The sequence below is a fragment of the Schistocerca americana genome, unplaced genomic scaffold (genome assembly GCF_021461395.2).
Source record: "Schistocerca americana isolate TAMUIC-IGC-003095 unplaced genomic scaffold, iqSchAmer2.1 HiC_scaffold_232, whole genome shotgun sequence".
Taxonomy (NCBI): domain Eukaryota; kingdom Metazoa; phylum Arthropoda; class Insecta; order Orthoptera; family Acrididae; genus Schistocerca; species Schistocerca americana.
In genome coordinates this window covers 17,097-37,987 of record NW_025725942.1, presented here as the reverse complement: position 1 = coordinate 37,987, position 20,891 = coordinate 17,097, and the positions used below count along the sequence as shown (strand labels likewise).

The following is a 20,891-nucleotide window of genomic DNA, read 5'->3' as shown; positions in this document are numbered from 1 at the left end:
TTTGCTTATGTACTCTCTGTCACAATTTTCATGTGCTTGGTACTTACATTTAGTGGGGGGTAAAATATGATCTTTCAGTGAATCATGCTAAGTCCACACTAATCTGCCACAGTTCACAGTCAGCAGTACAATATGTAGTGATATCTGGATATTGTAAAACAGTTAAGATCCTTAGACGACAGGAAGGCTTCTGGCCCAGACGGTATCCCCGTAAGATTATCTGTTGACTATGCTACAAATATAGCACCATACTTATGCATCATCTATCAGAGATCATTGGAACAGTGGAATGTTCCACGGGACTGGAAGAAGGCCCAGGCCATAGCAATCTATTAAAAGGGTAGAAAATCGGATGCACATAATTTCTGGACAATTTCACTGACTCGATTTGTTGTAGAATCATGGAACATATTTTGTATTCAGACATAATGGCCTTTCTAGACTCTGATAAGCTCATCTGCAGAAACCAGCACGGTTTTAGGAAACAGTGGTCACGTGAGACACAGCTGGCCCTCTTTGTGCACGATATACAACAGGCTCTAGATACCGTCTCACAGGTTGATGCCATATCATATTTCTCGACTTTCGAAAGGCGTTCGACTCAGTTCCGCACTGTCGCTTGGTCCAAAAAGTGCGCGCTTACAGTCTGTCCGATGATATATGAGATTGGATAGAAAGTTTTCTAACAGAGAGAGAGCAATATGTCGTCCTGAATGGGGTGACTTCAACAGAAACGAGCGTAACTTCAGGTGTACCCCATGGTAGCGTAATAGGTCCGCTGCTTTATACATTTTACCGTCCACCCCTGGTAGCTGAGTGGTCAGCACGCTACGGTCGCAGGTTCGAATCCTGCCTCAGGCATGGATGTGTGTAATGTCTTTAGGTTGGTTAGGTTTAAGTAGTTCTAAGTTCTAGGGGACTGATGACCTAAGATGTTAAGTCCCACATAGTGCTCAGAGCCATTTTTTGACAGATTGTCAATCCCAAGGGCCAGGGTTCGATTCGCGGCTGGGTCGGACGTTTTATCCGCTCAGGGACTGGGTGTTGCCCTAATCATTATCATTTCATCCCCATCGATGCGCAGGTCGCCAAAGTGGCGTCAAATCGAAAGACTTGCACCAGGCGAGCGGTCTATGCGACGGGAGCTCATCGTCACACGCCTTTTTTTTTTTTTTTTTTTTTTTTTTTTTTTTTTTTTTTTTTTTTTTTTTTTTTTACGTAAACGATCTGGTAGTATCAGACGAAAGTTGTGAATAAATCAACGAGGATTTGTAGAAAATAAATGTGTGGTGTAATGACTTAATATTAGTAAGTGTAACCTACTGCGTATAACAAGGCGAAAATCCCCATTAATGTACAAGTACAAGCGGTAGACCTAACATCCGTCAAGCATCTGGGTGTGACTATTCGAAAGGATCTCAAATGGAATGATCAGATTACACAAGTAATGGGCAAAGCGAACTCTAGATTGCGATTTATTTGTAGAATCCTGAAGCGATGCAGTCGTTCAGCAAAGGAAATTGCTTACAATACGTTAGTTCGTCTAGTCTTAGAGTATTGTTCGTCTCTGTAGGACCCTTACCAGTTGGGTCCGATTCAAGAGCTTGAAAAGGTCCAAAGAAGAGCGGCAAGATTCTTGACTGGTACATTTAGCCATCGCGAGAGCGTTACAAATCTCATAGAAAGCTTGAAGTGGGACACACTTGCAGATAGACGACGCGCTAAACGGACGGAGCTGCTCACTAAATTCCGAAATCCGATCTTCGCCGAGGATGTAGAGCATATATTATTACCACCAGCTTTCAAATCGCCCAATGATCACCATTTGAAGATAAGGGAAATTAAAGCTCGTACTGAGGCGTTCAGACAGTCGATTTTCAATCGCACGATCCGCGAGCGGAACAGAGAGGTGGGGGGGGATATGACTTTGGCGCGAATTGTGCCCTCCGCCACACCCCGCTTGGTGGCTAGCGGAGTATATATGTAGATGTAGACGGTGTTCCGCTCATATACCATCTAAGCTTGAATTCATCAAATAATAGGAGCACTGCCACTGGAGTTAATTAAGTTAATTAAGGCATGTTCTTGTGAGTTTAGTACAACTCCAAGTTACTTGTGTAACCAGTCAATTATAACTGCGACATTTCCTGACTGGCTAAAAAAAGCAGATATTAAGCCTCTATTCAGGAAAGGGGATAAAAAGATACCATCAAACTACAGACCGATTTCACTTTTGCCAGCATTCTCAAATTTTTTAGAAAAAGTAATGTACAGGCAGTATCTCAACCATCTGACCACAAATAACATATTATCAAGAACACAGTTTGGATTTCTGAAGGGCTCTGATATCGAGAAGGCTATTTACACCTTCAGTGAAAATGTACTTAATTCATTAAATAACAAATTACAAGCACCAGGTATTTTCTGTGATTTGTCAAAGGCATGTGTGAACCACAACATCCTTTTAAATAAATTAGAATTCTATGGTGTCACGGGCAGTGCTGCAAAATGGCTCAAGTCATACCTCGCTAACAGGAAACAAAGGGTGTCAGTGCAAGAGTCTAGTGAATTAAGTCATCAGTCGTCATCAGAACGGGAAGAAATTATATGTGGTGTCCCACAAGGATCCATCTTAGGGCCATTGCTTTTTCTTGTGTACATTAATGATCTCTCATCAGTTACACTGCCAGAAGCAGAGTTCATTTTGTTTGCAGATGACACAAGTATTGCAATAAATAGTATGTCGAGTGTAGTTCTATAAAGATCTGCTAATGATATTTTCATGGATATTAATAAATGGTTTGAAGCCATCTCACTGACATTAAACTTCGAAAAGACTCACTATATGCAATTCAGAACTTGTAAGAGGTTTCCACCCAGCATATGCATAAAGTATGAAGAAGAGCAGACAGAAGAGGTTGACAGTCTTAAATTCCTGGGATTGCAACTTGATAATAAATTCAGTTGGGAGGAGCACACCACAGAACTGCAGAAACGCCTTAACAAATCTGTATTTGCAATTCGAGTGTTAGCTGATATAGGCGACATAAAAATGAAAAAGCTTGCATACTTTGCCTACTTTCATTCCTTAATGTCATACGGTATAATATTTTGAGGTAACTCTTCAAGTCAAACAATAGTTTTCAGTGTCCAAAAGCGTCTAATACGTATTATTTGTGGAGCAAATTCACGGATGTCCTGTAGAAACCTCTTCAAAGAACTGGGTATACTAACTTCTGCCTCTCAGTATACTCCTCAATGAAATTTGTCCTAAATAATATATATCTCTTTCCAACAAACAGCTCAGTTCATACATACAATACCAGGAACAAAAATGATCTGCATAGGGACTTAAAACACTTACTTTAGTTCAAAAAGGTGTCCACTACTCAGGAACACTTATCTTCAATAATTTTCCAGCAAACATAAAAAATTTAGTTACAAATAAAGATCAGTTTAAAAGGAGCCTGAAAGACTTACTAGTGACCAACTGCTTCTACTCCACTGACGAATTTTTTTAGTAGAAACAAATGATGTATTGTATATATTCATACTATTAGTATTGTTATTTCAGCTTAAAAAAAAAAATATTGACATGTTCCACATCCACGAGGATCTCCTGAGTACGGATCTATGGAACGAAAAATTAATCTAATCTAATCTGGAACACAACAGTTATCTGTAATGAAAATGCCATTAGAAATCACTGACAGCACACTGTTGTGATCTAAAGTTTTTAGAAACTAAGCTGCAAGCCTTTTTCAGTGGTATTTCAGTGATATACCTCTCTGATCTTCTTTTTTAATAGAAATATTTTCTACACATCTATTGTATTTTTCCAGTAAGATGAATATGAATGAACAATACATTGTCCTCATAACTGTTTAGACACCATACTTCGCTATTTTAAGGTTCAGAAAATCTCTCACCTTATTTTCGAAAACTAAGTATCTATATCATCCCCATGGTTTTTTATTATTCTTTGTTTAACAGAGTTATTATTCATTGATCTGTCTCCTTTACAAATTTTATATTAACTAGCAAAGGACAGTTAATGTAGAGAAATGTATCAGTGATGATAAGGGTGTGATGGCAACTATGACAACAACTATTACAGGAAATGTTAAGAGAGCTGGGAAGAAACTTTTACTTAGCAAGAGTGACAGGATACAAGCTGCAGAGTATCTGAAGAGTCAACATTACATATTCAGTAATGAGAACGAAGATGTGGAGCACAAATGGAAATAAATTCAGAACCATCATTCAATATGCCTTAGACAAGTATGTTCCAAGCAAGGTCTTAGGGGATAGGAAAGACCCACTGTGGTTTAATAGCCGTGTTAAAAAACTGCTCTGTAAACAAAGAGAGCTTAATCTTAGATCCAAGGGAAGTCAAAGCTTAGATGACAAACAAAAGTTGAAAGAAACGAAAATGAGCACAAGGAGATCAATGAGAGAATTGTTCAACGACTTTGAAAGTAAAATTTTGTCAACCTATCTAGTAAAAAACTCTAAAACGTTTTGGTCTTACGTGAAATCAGTAAGCAGTTCAGAATCATCTATTTACTCACTTAGAGACCATACCGGCACTGAAATGGAAGATAACACAGAGAAAGCCGAAATACCGAATTCAGTCTTTCACCATGAAAGATCGTAACACAGTCCCTCCTTTCAGTCATCATACAAACGTCACAACGGCAGTTATTAAGATAACTAATCATGAAACTGAAAAGCAACTACGGTTGTTTCATAGTGGAAAGGTATTAGGACCAGATGACATGTCTATAAGTTTCTACAAAGGTTATGCGAAAGAACTTGCTTCTAACGGCAGTTTATCGTAGATCACTTGAAAAACAAAGGGTACCTAACGATTGAAAGAAGTGCATGGCATTCCCATTTTCAACAAGGACCGCATGACAGATGCACACAATTATAGACCTCTACCATATACTTGCTGAGCAACCTTTACATGTTGAGCAAGTCAGTAATGCATTGGCCCACCCCTGGCCCTTATGCAAGTGGTTATGCTGCTTGCCACTGATTAATAGAATTGTTAGATGTCCTTCTGGGGAGATGTAGTGCCAAAGTTCTGTCCAATTGGTGCCTTAGGTCGTCAAAATCCCAAGCTGACTGGAGGGCTCTGCCCACAATGTTCCAAAAGTTCTCAGTTGGGGAGAGAGCTGGAGATCTATCTGGCGAAGGTAGTATTTGGTAAGCATGTGTGAGTAGAAACTGTTGCCGTCAGTGGGCGGGCATTATCGTCCTGAAATGTAAGCCCAGGATTGCTTGCCAAGGAGGACAAGAAATCGGGCCATGCGGGATTACCCGAGCGGTCTGCGGCGCTGCAGTCATGGACTGTGCGGCTGGTCCCAGCAGAGGTTCGAGTCCTCCCTCGGGCATGGGTGTGTGTGTTTGTCCTTTGGATAATTTAGGTTAAGTAGTATGTAAGCTTAGGGTCTGATGACCTTAGCAGTTAAGTCCCATAAGATTTCACACACATTTGAACAACAAATCGGGACATAAAAATATCGTATATGTACCGTTGTGCTGTAAGGGTGCCACAGATGACAACCAAAGAAGTCCCGCTATGAAAAGAAATGGCACCCCAGACCATCCCTCCTTGTTGTCAGGCCGCATGGTGGGCGGCAGTCAGGTTGGCACCACTCAGCTATATGGCGTCTTCAGGCACGTCTTCACTGGTCATTATGACACAGTTCTAAGCAGGACTCCTTACTGAAGACGATTCCTCTCCAGTCAATGACATTCCAGGTGGATGACGTGCTCAAAGACGCACTGGACAAAGGTGGTACACTAACCTGACAGTTGTCCAACATATGGCCCAGCAATTAGGAGTGATAGTCTGGGTGCCATCTCTTCTCAAAGCAAAACTTCTTTTGTTGTATTCTGCGGCACCCTTACTGTACGGTGGTACGTCGATGGTATTGTATGCCCCATTTTGTTGCCCTTCATGACAAGCTATCATGGGTTTTCATTTCAGCAAGATAATTCACCCCCCCCCCCCCCCCCCGCTCACGGTGAGAGTTTCTACTGCTTCTCGTCGTGCTTGTGTGTGTGTGAGTTCTTAAGGGACCAAACTGCAGAGGTCATCGGTTCCTAGACTTACACACTACTGAAACTAATTTAAACTAACCTATGCTAGGAACAACACACGCACCCATGCCCGAGGGAGGACTCGAACCTTCGTCCTTGCCAAACCCGACTATGATCAGCATTGTGGCTGGCTCTGTGCCCAACTGAGAACATTTGGAGCATTGTGGGCAGGACCCTCCAACCGTCTTGAGATTATGATGATATAACGCGACAGCTGGACAGAATTTGGCACCATATCCCTCGGAAGGACATACAGAAAATCTATCAGTCAGTGCCAAGCTGAATGACTGTCACATAAAAGTCATATATGGACTGACGCATTTTTGACTTGCTTAACTTGTGAATCTCCTTCTCGTGAAGAAAGCATGCAAATTTTCTGAAACTGCAATCAATACGTCCAGTCCATGAGAACATATATTGCATGAATAACTATCAGTGGTGGAACACAGCTGAATGACTGTCACATAAAAGTCATATATGGACTGACGCATTTTTGACTTGCTTAACTTGTGAATCTCCTTCTCGTGAAGAAAGCATGCAAATTTTCTGAAACTGCAATCAATACGTCCAGTCCATGAGAACATATATTGCATGAATAACTATCAGTGGTGGAACACAGCTCTTCTAATTTCTCATTTTAACAGAATGTGGTTACCAGTGATATTCTTAGATGAGACTTCTTGTAGGAGTCAGAAGTAGTCGTATACTGTGGATGATCACAGTATTCCAACAGGGACACGTAACAAAAATTACTCTGAGCAGTAGTTTACAATGGAAGACGTTGGAACACAACAACATATAGTTAGCTATATGTAAGTGGGGACCATCATGTTAGTCCAGGTAGGCAGCTTGGTGTCATCCATGATGAACTATACATGACTACCACTACAAACAATGCAGGGGAGGGACTGTCAATAGGACGTGGCCCAACCAAGGAACAACACTGGCAAGTGACAACCGTTGTGCATCAGTTCTCGGGTACATTGAAATCTGGAGAGAGAAAAGATAGACTGAACGGCCCATGGTAAAACACTGCATCAACTGTGGGAATCATCTACTAACTAGTCAACGCTCATATAGAGTGCCGCAAGGTGTACATCGAATAATCGCCGAGGAAGTGGAGAAGATGCTCCAAGATGACGTCATTCAGCTTTCAGAGAGTCCTTACTCCTTCTCTGTGGTAATTGTGAAGAAGGACGGCACATGACGTTTGTGTCGACCACTAACGACTAAACAAAATCACAAAGAAAGATGTTTATCCATTGCCCTGCAATGATGACACCCTAGACTGCTTGAAAGGAGCAAAGTATCTCTCAGCTGTGGACATGCAGACAGTCTAATCGAGTTTGATTAGGCTGACCAGGAAAAACTGGCCTGATAATACTTGATGGCCTCTTTGTTTAAAAATCTGCTATTTTGACTGTGTAATGCACCGGACACCTTCTAGCGTGTAATGGAAAACCTTCTTTGACACCTTAAATGGACGGTGTGTCTTTACTACCTGGATGGCTTTGTCGTTTTTTGACGACATTTAAAGAATATCAAAGATGCGTGACAGCTGTGTTGAAGCGTCTTCGGACTGCAAGTCTCCAGCTGAATCCTCTTTGTCGCCTAAGAATTAGAAATATTTGGGCAACTAGTGGATGGCGATCCAGAGGAAATAAGAATAATCACACGTTTCCCAATTCCTCAGCACATTCGTGATGTAAAAAGACATCTCAGAAAGTGCTCATACTACAGGCAATTAATGAAGGTCTTCTGTACCAAGTCATGCGCCTTTCAAGAACTACTGTAGGGAGGTGTCAAATTTTCGAGAAAGTAGATACAAGAATGATCTTTCCTTACCCTTATGGGGGAGCTAACATCTTCTCCAATTCTAGCATTGTATGACGAGAATCCCGAGACCGGACTACACAGTGACACAAGCGGATATGGAATGGAGGAGGTTCTAGTACAAATTCAGAAAGATGCCGAGAAGCTGACAGCTTATCATTCCAGAATACTCTCAAAGGCCTAGGTAAACTGCTCTTCAACCAACAAATAGTGCCCTGCAGTTTTTTAGGCCATCAATAAGTTGTGGTAATATTTATTTTGCAAACGATTCACTGTTGAACCACTGTGTTCTGTGTTGCCTCATTAACTTAAAGGACCCGTCAAGTCTACTGTGATCCAGAACTGCTGAAAACCATAGATGCCTTGAAGGAGGAGAAACTTAACAAAGGAGAATTCCAATTACCAAACAGAGCATTGTGTAAGAGGAACTGTGATTGAGTGGTGCAGAAGTGGTTGCTCATCATTCTATCTCATTTAGGGCTAGTTTTCATGAAGTACTTACATTGTGTTCCCATGTCTGGTCTCCTGAGATTCATGAAGTTTCTGGACAGAATTAGGCGCAGGTATCTCTGGCCAGAACTTCACTGATACATTAATATACTATGTGAGTCACTGTAAGAAATGACAAGAATGGAAGCAAGTGTTGCACTTAGTACGAATCCTATCTGCAGCAGTGTCATTCTATAGAAATGGAATCGATCTTTTGGTGAGGTTCCCAAAGCATACAAATGGAAATCGTTGGATAATAGTCTTCACAGACTGCCTCACCTGCTATGCTGTTAGCAAGGCTGTGGCAACTGCTGCAGGACCAGAAACTGCGAAGTTCCTTGTAGAAGAAACCATTTGGAACACAGAGCACCCTGTATGATTGTCTCTGATCATTCAGTTGAGACGAGTATCAGAGGAAATTTCGCGTTGCGTCATCACCCACACGATGAAAACTGCCTATAATTCACAGACAAGTGGCATCACAGAATGGTTTCTTAAGATATTGGAAGATTTGCACATTGATGTGCACTGATGTTGAACAGAGAGATTGGAATACAATACCACGTGTTGTGGTATTCACATACAATAGAATATGGCAAGATTCTACAGGCTGCACGTTGTTCTTTCTTCTCCACAGTCACAAGGATAAAACAGGAATGGATACACTGTTACCATTTCAACTGGATGACACTAATAATGACTGCGTGAAACACCTCGTACCAACATGTATGAAGCAAGACAACTCACTAGCATATGGGCACTCTACAGCTAGGAGAAAGACAATGAGTGCTATAACTCCAACCACCGGCCAGTGAGATACAGTGAGAGAGACTTGCTATGGATTTTTACATCTGTGGGGAAAGTGAGGCTATCAGAAAAGGTACTAAAGCGCTACTCTGGGCTGTATTGTATCCTTCGTGGCTTGTCAGACACCACAATGAAGTCAAGGAGTATGTATCTTCATTAAGAAGACAAAAGCTCAGAGATGTCCATGTCCACTTTATGGGGCCCTACTACATTCCAAAGGTGCAGATCGACGATGGGATGGCCTTGGAAAGTGAAGACCCATTCAACGATTGTGGAACTTCAATGGGAGGGCTTACCTTTCATGTCATCATAGTGAAGATGATGTAACTTAACAACCCGAACAGAATGTGAGGATCAAACAGTACAGCCATACAGAGGGCCATTGTCCAGATCTATATCCAGGATTCTGTACTCGGCTCGAATGAGAATTTCTGAAACAGAAGGTCACTGTTTCCCTAGAAGAGGGAGCAGTGCAGTGAGATGCGGTTTATGCCATGTCATCATAGTGAAGATGATGTAACATAACCCGAACAGAATGTGAGGATCAAACAGTGCAGCCATGTAGAGGACCATTGTCCAGATCTATATCCAGGGTTCTGTACTCGGCTCGAATGAGAATTTCTGAAACAGCGGGTCACTGTTTCCCTAGAAGAGGGAACAATGCTGTGAGATGCGGTTTATGAATCATGGCGTCGTGGTTAGCATAGCTTAATGTCATACAACTGGTCCCCAGATCAAACCCGACCATAAGCAACTATTTTTTATGTACTATTAACATTTCTGGAAGGTTTTTTAAATATCTAGTGCTTTTAATGTCTTTATATTCTGGAATATCCAGATTCAGTCATAGCTGGACATTCTATCTTCACAGGATGGTCTATAGATTATTCTGCCGTGGGAATCTTCATCCCAACGAGATCTGTCTAGGAGTAAGTTATTGAAGAATCTGTGGAAATACATTTGGTGGAAGGTCTTATTAACCACGACAGTGGCTTTCAACTGGATAAGGTAGCAAACCCAGTAGTTACCGTACCTTAATATGCAACAGAAGAAAACATTTTATGCCCAATGAAACGGCTATTGGCGATTAATTTCATTATCTTGACTCCTGAAATTTAATTCCGTGGGCACGAATTCTGACAGATGGTGTGCATGTAACATCACCATAAGGCATGCCCTGTGACTTGAGATGGAGCGACATTTGAAGAGAGTGATAAACTAGACAGAGGGCGCACATGCAGCGGAAATCTACGCACATGTGCCAATTTCTGATGTAAATATGGCTATGTGCACCAGCCATCTCCAGTGCAAAACACTCATATGAAGATGGCTGAATGGTTGTCATTCGAAACATTTTGGCAAGCTGTCAGCGTCATCTGGCTGCAATCCAAAAACTAGATATCAAAATGGTTCAAATGGCTCTGAGCACTATGGGACTTAACATATGAGGTCACAGTCCCCTAGAACTTAGAACTACTTAAACCTAACTAACCTAACGACATCACACACATCCATGACCGAGGCAGGATTCGAAACTGCGACCGTAGCGGTCGCGCGGTTCCGTTCTGAAGCGCCTGGAACCGTTCGGCCACAACGGCCGGCAAAGTAAATATCATATCGACCTCTAATTTAAACCTCTGGTTTGGGTTTTTGGATACACCTGGAACGAATTTGTGATAATCAATCAATGAAAAAGACATTTTAGAGGTATTTTGGAACTGAAATTCCATAACGCTGAACTAAAGGTATTATTTAATTTTGTAAAATGTTACTGTACAATCTGTGCTTTAATTCATTGCTGAGATTTAAAAAAGTTAAAGAAATCGAAATTATTAAGGTGCCAGTATTCATCATGCTTTATTAACATAGCTATCAACAACAATTCTTAAAAATGAACGAAAAGCTGACCAAAAAATTTCATCAATGCTTAATTCAAATGCAGTACTTTCCCAAATATATATTTCTAAACCTGTAAAAGCAATTTTAAAATACAAGTAGAAGAATAATCTAAACAAAGACGAACATATTTACGAAACTAGAAGGGGTTGTGACTATCACATGGCAAGGAATAACATAAAAGCCGCAGAAACAGCTCCTATTACTTCTACATCTATATTTTTCAAGACACTGGATGACAAAGGGTGCTTCCATTTGTATCATTTACTAGGGCTTCTTCCCGTTCCACTCACATACACATCATAAGAAAAATGATTGCTTATGTGCCCAACAGTGCACTATAATAAGTCAAATCTTGTCTTTGAGATAGCTATGATAGTGATTCTGGGGACTTACGTTATATTCATAGCTTCTAAATTCCTAGCTATCTCACTTCATGGTGGTCCTTGAAATTTGGTAATTAGGCTTTTAAGGAATAATTGACGTCTTATCTTAAGGTGGCTACCAGTCAGATTATCTAACAAATACTAAAACGGTGGAAGTGGTCAAAATTGCCCCTGTCATACTTTTTTCTTCATTTTAATATCCAGTTACATACTTCGTTAATAAAATAATATGGCTTTTGATAATTTTGTCTGCTCTTTACGATGATGTCTTAGGATTTGCAAAATATTTATATCTTCTTCGACATTTCATCCGATATATACTATGTGATCAAAAGTATCCGGACACCCCCAAAAACATAAGTTTTTCATATCAGCTGCATTGTGCTAGCACCTACTGCCATGTACTCCATATCAGCGACCTCAGTAGTCATGAGACATCGTGAGAAAGCAGAATGGGGCGCTCCGCGGAACTCACGGACTTCGAACGTGATCAGGTGACTGGGTGTCACTTCTGTCATACGTCTGTACACAAGATTTCCACACTCCTAAACATCCCTAGGTCCACTGTTTCCGATTTTATAGTGAAGTGGAAACGTTAAGGGACACGTACAGCACAAAAGCGTACCGGTCGACCTCGTCTGTTGACCGACAGAGACCGTCGGCAGTTGTCTAATAGGCAGACATCTATCCAGACCATCATCACACAGGAATTCCAAACTGCATCAGGATCCACTGCAAGTACTGCGACAGTAAGGCGGGAGGTGAGAAAACTTGGATTTCATGGCCGAGCGGCTGCTCATAAGCCGCACACCACGCCGGTAAATGCCAAACGATGCCTCGCTTGGTATAAGCAGCGTAAACATTGGACGACTGAACAGTGAGAAAAGGTTGCCTAGAATGATGAATCACGGTACACAATTTGAGGATCCGATGGCAGGGAGTGGGTATGGTGAATGCCCGATTAACTTCATCTGCCAGCGTGTGTAGTGCCAACAGTAAAATTCGGAGGCATGGTGTTATAGTGTGGTCGTGTGATTCACGGAGGGGGCTTGCACCCCTTGTTGTTTTGCGTGGCACTATTACAGCACAGGCCTACATTGATGTTTCAAGCACCTTCTTGCATCCCACTGTTGAAGAGCAATTCGGGGATGGCGATTGCATCATTCAACACAATCGAACACTTTTTCATAATGCACGGCGTGTGGCGGAGTGGTTACACGACTATAACATCCCTGTAATGGACTGGTCTGCACAGAGTCCTGACCTGAATCCTATTTAACACCTTTGGGATACTCTGGAACGCCGACTTCGTGCCAGGCCTCACCGACCGTCATCGTTACCTCTCCTCGGTGCAGCACTCCGTGAAGATTGGGCTGCCATTCTCCAAGAAACCTTCCAATACCTGACTGAACGTATGAGTGCGAGGGTGGAAGCTGTCATCAGGGGTAAGGATGGGCCAACACCATATTGAATTCCAGCATTACCGACGGTGGGCGCCATGAACTTGTCAGTCATTTTCAGCCAGGTTTCCAGATACGTTTGCTCACATAGTGTACCTAGAACAGTGGAAGGGATCAATTTGACCCCACTGTGATTTCTGTTCTGAATATATTTAAATTATCCAACAATGAAGCGGCAGTTGTAAGCAGTCTTACAGAGCAGTTGCTGCTCATGCTTGCAACTTGGTGAGTGTAAATTCCCATCTACCACAGTTACTATCGTACCTTCCGAATAATAGCCGAACGTTTTCGAACACGTATCGTCAGCGTGGTCATTCTGAAGATCAAGTGTTACATATCTTCGTGAATAACGAAGTTGAATCGGAAATTGACTTCACTGATGAAGATGATGATTATGTACCTGAGATAAGTGAAGATGAAGAAATTGTGAACAAGGAGCGATTAGTGGAAGAGATTCATATGCTTTCACGTCAGTCTTCTCCTTTTTATCACTGCAGGCACAGTTCGAAGCGACTACAAAGATGGTTGGTTGCTACGGATAGAACCGTGTGGGAGAGTGTCAGTTTTTCATCTTGTGGAAGAAGGTTGGCTGTGAACGTCTTGGAGGAGGGACGAGGTTCCATTGCTTACACTTCCCATCGAGTAGACGGCTCTGTCACCTGTGCCTTCCGTCTTATTTTTGACGAGGCAATGCTACATCTCATGAAGAAATACACAGAATCAACTGTTCGAAAAGTGCTAGAAAAGAATGACTGGACTGTGTCACTTGAGGAACTGGAGAAACTGGGAGCCGTCATGTATGCTCAGGGTGTCATTTGTACAAAAGTTAAGTCTGTGGATGATCTCTGATCCCACCCTTGGGGTCCTACTTCTATCATTATGTCAGGGGTAAGATTTCAGGAGCTTCTCAAATTTCTCAATTCGATGAAAAATCAACCTTAGCTGAACGCCTGGCAGCCAACAAATTCGCTTTTGTATCTGGAATTTGGTGAAAGTTAATTGAAAACAGTATTTGTTCTTACCGCCCTAGAGAAAATATAGCCATTGATGAACAGCTATTACCAAGCAAGACAAGCTGCACATTCACTCAATTCATGTCCAACAAAACAGAGAAACATGGTCTCAAATTCTGGTTAGTTATCGATGCAACAACGAAGTATATACATGTAATGCTTTCCCATACCTTGGCGAGGAGGACATGCATGGAGAGAAGCAGCCGCTTAGAGAGTATGTTATTCTGCGTCTCATGGAGCCATTTGTAAATCAAGGAATAAATGTGACTACAGACAACTTCTTTACGTCCCTTGAACTTGCTGAGAAACTCAAAGAAATGAAAACTTCATTAGTTGATACAACGAAAGATCCACCGTGAACTCCCCAATGAAATAAGGAAGCCCAATGCTGAAATACACTCCTCACCATCCTGCACCATAGTGGGAACACAGACTACACCATGACTGTACACCAGGAAAATAAGAATAAAAATATCATTTTTCTGAGTACTCTGCCTGTTCAAGTAGCAGTAAGCAAGGAGGGAAAGAAGAAACCTGAAATTATAACATTCTATAATGCAACAAAGCATGAAGTGGACATGGTTGCTCAAATGACCTGTAAATATACTATAAAGGTTGCATGTAGGAGAGGGCCAGTGCATGTCTTCTACAACATCTCGGACATGGCGGTAATAAATGCATGGGTCATCTACAACGTAGTTATGAACAAGAAAACGGAAAGGGAGAAGGTTTTACCTTCAGCTGGCAAAAGAACCCAGGGGAACGAAACAGCAAGAATATTAGACAAAGGAAGAGGACACAGGACTCAAACCACCTATAAAGCGGAGGAAGTGATAAATTAGCCTCTGCAAAGGCAACAAGACCAGCAAAAAGTGTGTAAAGTGACACAAAGCAGTGAACAGAAATCACCTGTGCTTAGTGCGTCTAGCAGATTCCATTGACTTGGGTGAAAAATGATACAAAGCCATGTGTAGAGCACATGCGAGAGTAATGTGGACTAAATATACTAAACGTATCTAGAAGATCATACAAATAGTTAATATATGAAAATCTACAGTGTAGGGAACTTGTTAGCATTAGCAACAATAAATTTATAACGTTTTGGGGTGCTGAAATAAATAATTATTAATTATTGTGTTAAATAATTATTGTCATTACTAGAAAAAAGGTATGGATTAACAAACACTAAAACAAGGTTCTTGTTCACGTCAAAAATGAAAATATTTTTTGTAGGGTTAATATGATCACTTTCCACCATTTTAGGAATGCAGAAATTCAGTCATTCTCGTGTTAAAAAGTTTAAGATAAAGCTGCTATGATGTGCACAGTAGGAGTTTTTCCTAATAAGTGTTTTGATAGTATTATAATGAATTCCTTTCAGAGATATAGATTATCTCCATCTGGACTATATTATTTATAAGTCATTTTTAGGCAGGTTTATGACACGAATTGTAACATACTCTATGTGATCAACAGTATTTGGAAACTAGTGTGTATTGTGACACTGAGAACTAGATGTCACAAGAGGTGGAACCACAAGCAAAAAACGTTTCAGGAAGTATTGCATTGTCAGTAAAGTAGCAGCTACAGTAGAATGGGTCGATCAGAAGATTACAGTGAGTTCAATACGCACTAGTCACTAGACGACACCTAAGTACCAAATCCATTAGGGACATTTCAACATTTCTACTGTTGCCTAAGTCGACTGTTGGTGATGTGACTCTGAAATGGAAATGCGAAGGAACACACACAGTTGAACCAAGCCCAGGTAGATCTCATATAGGGACGGACATGAAGTGCCTAGCATTGTGGAGGGCGTTTGCAAAAATTTGCATGAACTCAGAGGAAGGAATCACTCAGGAGTTACAAAGTGCTAACAGCAGTCTAGTTAACGCAATGACTTTGTGTAGGGAGTTAAAAATAATAGTGTATAATGCTGGAGCAGTCCCTCTTATGCTACACATCTCTGTAGTCAGTGCTAAGAAAAGCTTGAGTTGATGTAAAGTGCGACGCCACTGGGTAGTGGATGACTGAAAACGAGTGATTTGGTGTGATGAGTCAATCATATGGAACGGTCTGGATTTGGCGAATGCCTGGAGAAGGTTACCTGCGTCATATGTAGTGCCAACAGTGATGTACAGAGGAGGTGGTGTTACAGTGTGGGTTCTTTTTCTTTCACAGTTAGGGTGTGGCCCCTTAAGAAAATGGTACATACGAAAGGCAATGAACACATGTTACAGCATTGTGTGGTGTGTACTGTGTATAACAAATGAAAAGTCCAGAGATAGTGATTGTTTGTATCAGTATAATAACGCAACCTGTCAGAAAGCCCCATCTGGCAGCCAATGGTTTGCAGATAAGAACTTTCCTAAGTTGAACTGGCCTGCTCAGAGGCCTGACACGAACCCAATGGAACATCTTCAGGATGGGTTAGATCATCGACTTCGCTTCAGGCTCCAGCGTATCACATCACTACCTTCTCTGGTATCGGCTTGTGAGGAAGAATGGATTTCCATTCCTCCACAAACATTCCGACACCCCATTTAAAGTATCGCCAACGGAGTTCAAGTCCGGTCATAAAGATGAAGGGAGGACATACCCCATATTAATGCCCCTTGATATGTGTCCAAATAGTTTTGATTATGTAGTGTATGATCACTATCCAAACTAATACTGTATTGCTGTACGGAGAACATAAAAGTAAATTCCAGACCATGACTCTTATGACGCTCTCATAGATGTTACTTTGTCTTTGAGGCACTGTTTTGCTTATACTGCTTCTAGGTTTCCTCGGTGATTGTCTAGTATTAAATTTTTTTAAGTGTGGTGCTGTTTCTAAAAATGAAATTTATTGAATTTACTGAAATGCACCTTATTCAGTTCTACTTTTGAGCTCATTGTAAACTCATATTGATGTAGTGACCATAAAATTCCGTGTATGTGAACTCAATAGAACACCATCGAGTACCAGCTTTGTGGCCACGAACTCGAACTCGTAATTTATGAGAATTGGGTGACCTGAGCGAAGACATCTGGCTCCACATATCTCAAGGAATCTTGCAAGGACCTGTCGAATCCATGCCATACAGAATCAATGCTACACCGCAGGTGGCTTTCGTTTATCAGTGTACATACTTCATATATTTGTCTCAATATTCAACTTAATCTTGTAATGTAGTTATGCTTCATATTTCATTTATTTTCTCTTGTCGATAAGTCTGCATATTTCATATTGCCAGCAGAAATATACAGAAACAGAACAATATCCTTTCATTTTCATGTCTATAGTGGTCTCTTTTGAGTTTGAATTTATTCATATTACGCTATTGTTTAAATGTATACTAATAATTCACTTCCCTTGGCAGGATGTGCCATTCTGTCGGATGCTGGTGGGGCGATTCAAGCAGAATCGAAAATCCAGGAAGCAACTGACAAAGCTCCGCACACAGCCACTGCGTCAAGCCATTCTTAATAATTACATGTGTAAGGTAAATCCTCCCAAAACATGGAACAAAAAGAGGGTGATACGGGAGGCGAAGAGGAAGGAGAAGGAGATACATCATTTGGTGGAGGAGAATCATTATGATGAGCTAGAAGATGATTGGTTTCAGGTAGTGGGAGATGTAGCTGGAGAGGTAGAGATAGAGGAAGAAAAAGTGAATGCGGAAAAGGAGGATATGTATGAAGAGGAAGAGGTGGAGGACACATTAGAGGAAAAGGTAGAGGAAGAAGAAGTGGAAGAGGTAGAGGAAGGAGAAATGGAATATCAAGTGGAAGAAGAAGATGATGATCTCCAGCAGGAGAAGGTGGAGAATACACAGGTAGTGGATGAGGTCGAAACGGAGGAAATAAAAGAGAAGGAAAGTGAGAAGGTGAAAATGGAAGCAATTACAGGAGACAAAGAGACAGATGAGTACTGTTACTTACAGGAAGACATCAACACTAGAGAACAGAATTTAGAGACTGATGAAGACCTGATAAGTTTGACCCCTGTTAAGGTAAATGCTCCCAAAACATGGAACAAAAAGAGGGTGATACGGGAGGCGAAGAAGAAGGAGAAGGAGATACATCATTTGGTGGAGGAGAATCATTATGATGAGCTAGAAGATGATTGGTTTCAGGTAGTGGGAGATGTAGCTGGAGAGGTAGAGATAGAGGAAGAAAAAGTGAACGCGGAAAAGGAGGATATGTATGAAGAGGAAGAGGTGGAGGACACATTAGAGGAAAAGGTAGAGGAAGAAGAAGTGGAAGAGGTAGAGGAAGGAGAAATGGAATATCAAGTGGAAGAAGAAGATGATGATCTCCAGCAGGAGAAGGTGGAGAATACACAGGTAGTGGATGAGGTCGAAACGGAGGAAATAAAAGAGAAGGAAAGTGAGAAGGTGAAAATGGAAGAAATTACAGGAGACAAAGAGACAGATGAGTACTGTTACTTACAGGAAGACATCAACACTAGAGAACAGAATTTAGAGACTGATGAAGACCTGATAAGTTTGACCCCTGTTAAGGTAAATGCTCCCAAAACATGGAACAAAAAGAGGGTGATACGGGAGGCGAAGAAGAAGGAGAAGGAGATACATCATTTGGTGGAGGAGAATCATTATGATGAGCTAGAAGATGATTGGTTTCAGGTAGTGGGAGATGTAGCTGGAGAGGTAGAGATAGAGGAAGAAAAAGTGAACGCGGAAAAGGAGGATATGTATGAAGAGGAAGAGGTGGAGGACACATTAGAGGAAAAGGTAGAGGAAGAAGAAGTGGAAGAGGTAGAGGAAGGAGAAATGGAATATCAAGTGGAAGAAGAAGATGATGATCTCCAGCAGGAGAAGGTGGAGAATACACAGGTAGTGGATGAGGTCGACACGGAGGAAATAAAAGAGAAGGAAAGTGAGAAGGTGAAAATGGAAGCAATTACAGGAGACAAAGAGACAGATGAGTACTGTTACTTACAGGAAGACATCAACACTAGAGAACAGAATTTAGAGACTGATGAAGACCTGATAAGTTTGACCCCTGTTAAGGTAAATGCTCCCAAAACATGGAACAAAAAGAGGGTGATACGGGAGGCGAAGAAGAAGGAGAAGGAGATACATCATTTGGTGGAGGAGAATCATTATGATGAGCTAGAAGATGATTGGTTTCAGGTAGTGGGAGATGTAGCTGGAGAGGTAGAGATAGAGGAAGAAAAAGTGAATGCGGAAAAGGAGGATATGTATGAAGAGGAAGAGGTGGAGGACACATTAGAGGAAAAGGTAGAGGAAGAAGAAGTGGAAGAGGTAGAGGAAGGAGAAATGGAATATCAAGTGGAAGAAGAAGATGATGATCTCCAGCAGGAGAAGGTGGAGAATACACAGGTAGTGGATGAGGTCGAAACGGAGGAAATAAAAGAGAAGGAAAGTGAGAAGGTGAAAATGGAAGCAATTACAGGAGACAAAGAGACAGATGAGTACTGTTACTTACAGGAAGACATCAACACTAGAGAACAGAATTTAGAGACTGATGAAGACCTGATAAGTTTGACCCCTGTTGAGGTAAATGCTCCCAAAACATGGAACAAAAAGAGGGTGATACGGGAGGCGAAGAAGAAGGAGAAGGAGATACATCATTTGGTGGAGGAGAATCATTATGATGAGCTAGAAGATGATTGGTTTCAGGTAGTGGGAGATGTAGCTGGAGAGGTAGAGATAGAGGAAGAAAAAGTGAATGCGGAAAAGGAGGATATGTATGAAGAGGAAGAGGTGGAGGACACATTAGAGGAAAAGGTAGAGGAAGAAGAAGTGGAAGAGGTAGAGGAAGGAGAAATGGAATATCAAGTGGAAGAAGAAGATGATGATCTCCAGCAGGAGAAGGTGGAGAATACACAGGTAGTGGATGAGGTCGAAACGGAGGAAATAAAAGAGAAGGAAAGTGAGAAGGTGAAAATGGAAGCAATTACAGGAGACAAAGAGACAGATGAGTACTGTTACTTACAGGAAGACATCAACACTAGAGAACAGAATTTAGAGATTGATGAAGACCTGATAAGTTTGACCCCTGTTAGAATATGCCAGGACAAGAACTGTAGCTGTTCCACTTTATGGTCTTCTAACGAATTACCCAATAGTTATCAACAGTATTATTACGAAAACTGGCACAGCAGCGCTTTTCCTGAAAAACAAGTGTTCACTGATCTGGCAGAGTGCATGTCTTCGCCCGTACCTACTGATGGTGAAGACTTTAGGTATTACACGTATCTAGAGTCAGAGGACGAAGAGATGTTAGAAAAGTCATGGAACGAATGTTTTGAAACTCAAGAATCTCATCTAGGGCAAGATGCGGTAGAGGCAAACATGTCTACTGGATCAGTTACGGATAATGAAGGTGTGAGTATTCCGACTAGAAACGAGTTCGAGGATTTGTCAATCACATTAACGACAAGATCTTGCAGAAAAGAGGAAGAGGGGATATGCAGCATGAGCAGTTGAACAAACGCTATTCTCCACTACTTTCTGAACATCACTAAACCATTTACACTAATGCCATTTCGAAACGACTGAAACATGCAAAAATTGTGAGATACACGAGTATTTACCTCATAAAGTGCACTATCCAGAGACGTGTTAAGGGTATACTGTATCAGACACATACGGCGAAGACACTAGACCTCAGAATAGATGTAGAAATGATGGACATTCTGTTATGTGACTGTTTGGGGAGGCACAGGTTATATCAGATACAAGGTTCAAGTACCCTGACTGAGTGCTTGTTGGTCATGTCTCAAAAATTTTTTGTATGAATCTTTTGAAAACGACACATCATGTACATTGATGCTCTGTGTTTTCGCTGTATAAGAAACCTATGACAAAAAACGATTTGCTTTATTGGGAATACGAAAACAAGGCAAGCTTCAAACAGTATGC

General features: G+C 41.3%; 1 protein-coding gene across 1 annotated transcript in view; it reads left to right on the top strand.

The window, feature by feature from the left end:
- LOC124575303 (golgin subfamily A member 6-like protein 22) overlaps positions 1 to 20,354 on the top strand; it is a gene marked incomplete at its 3' end in the record, with an annotated part of 140,440 nt that extends 120,086 nt beyond the window's left edge. Inside the window, exon 3 of the mRNA XM_047131164.1 lies at positions 17,361 to 20,354. Coding sequence (XP_046987120.1) covers positions 17,361 to 20,354 — 2,994 coding nt within the window. The remainder of the gene's footprint in view (positions 1 to 17,360) is intronic.
- Positions 20,355 to 20,891: the final 537 nt, after the last annotated feature.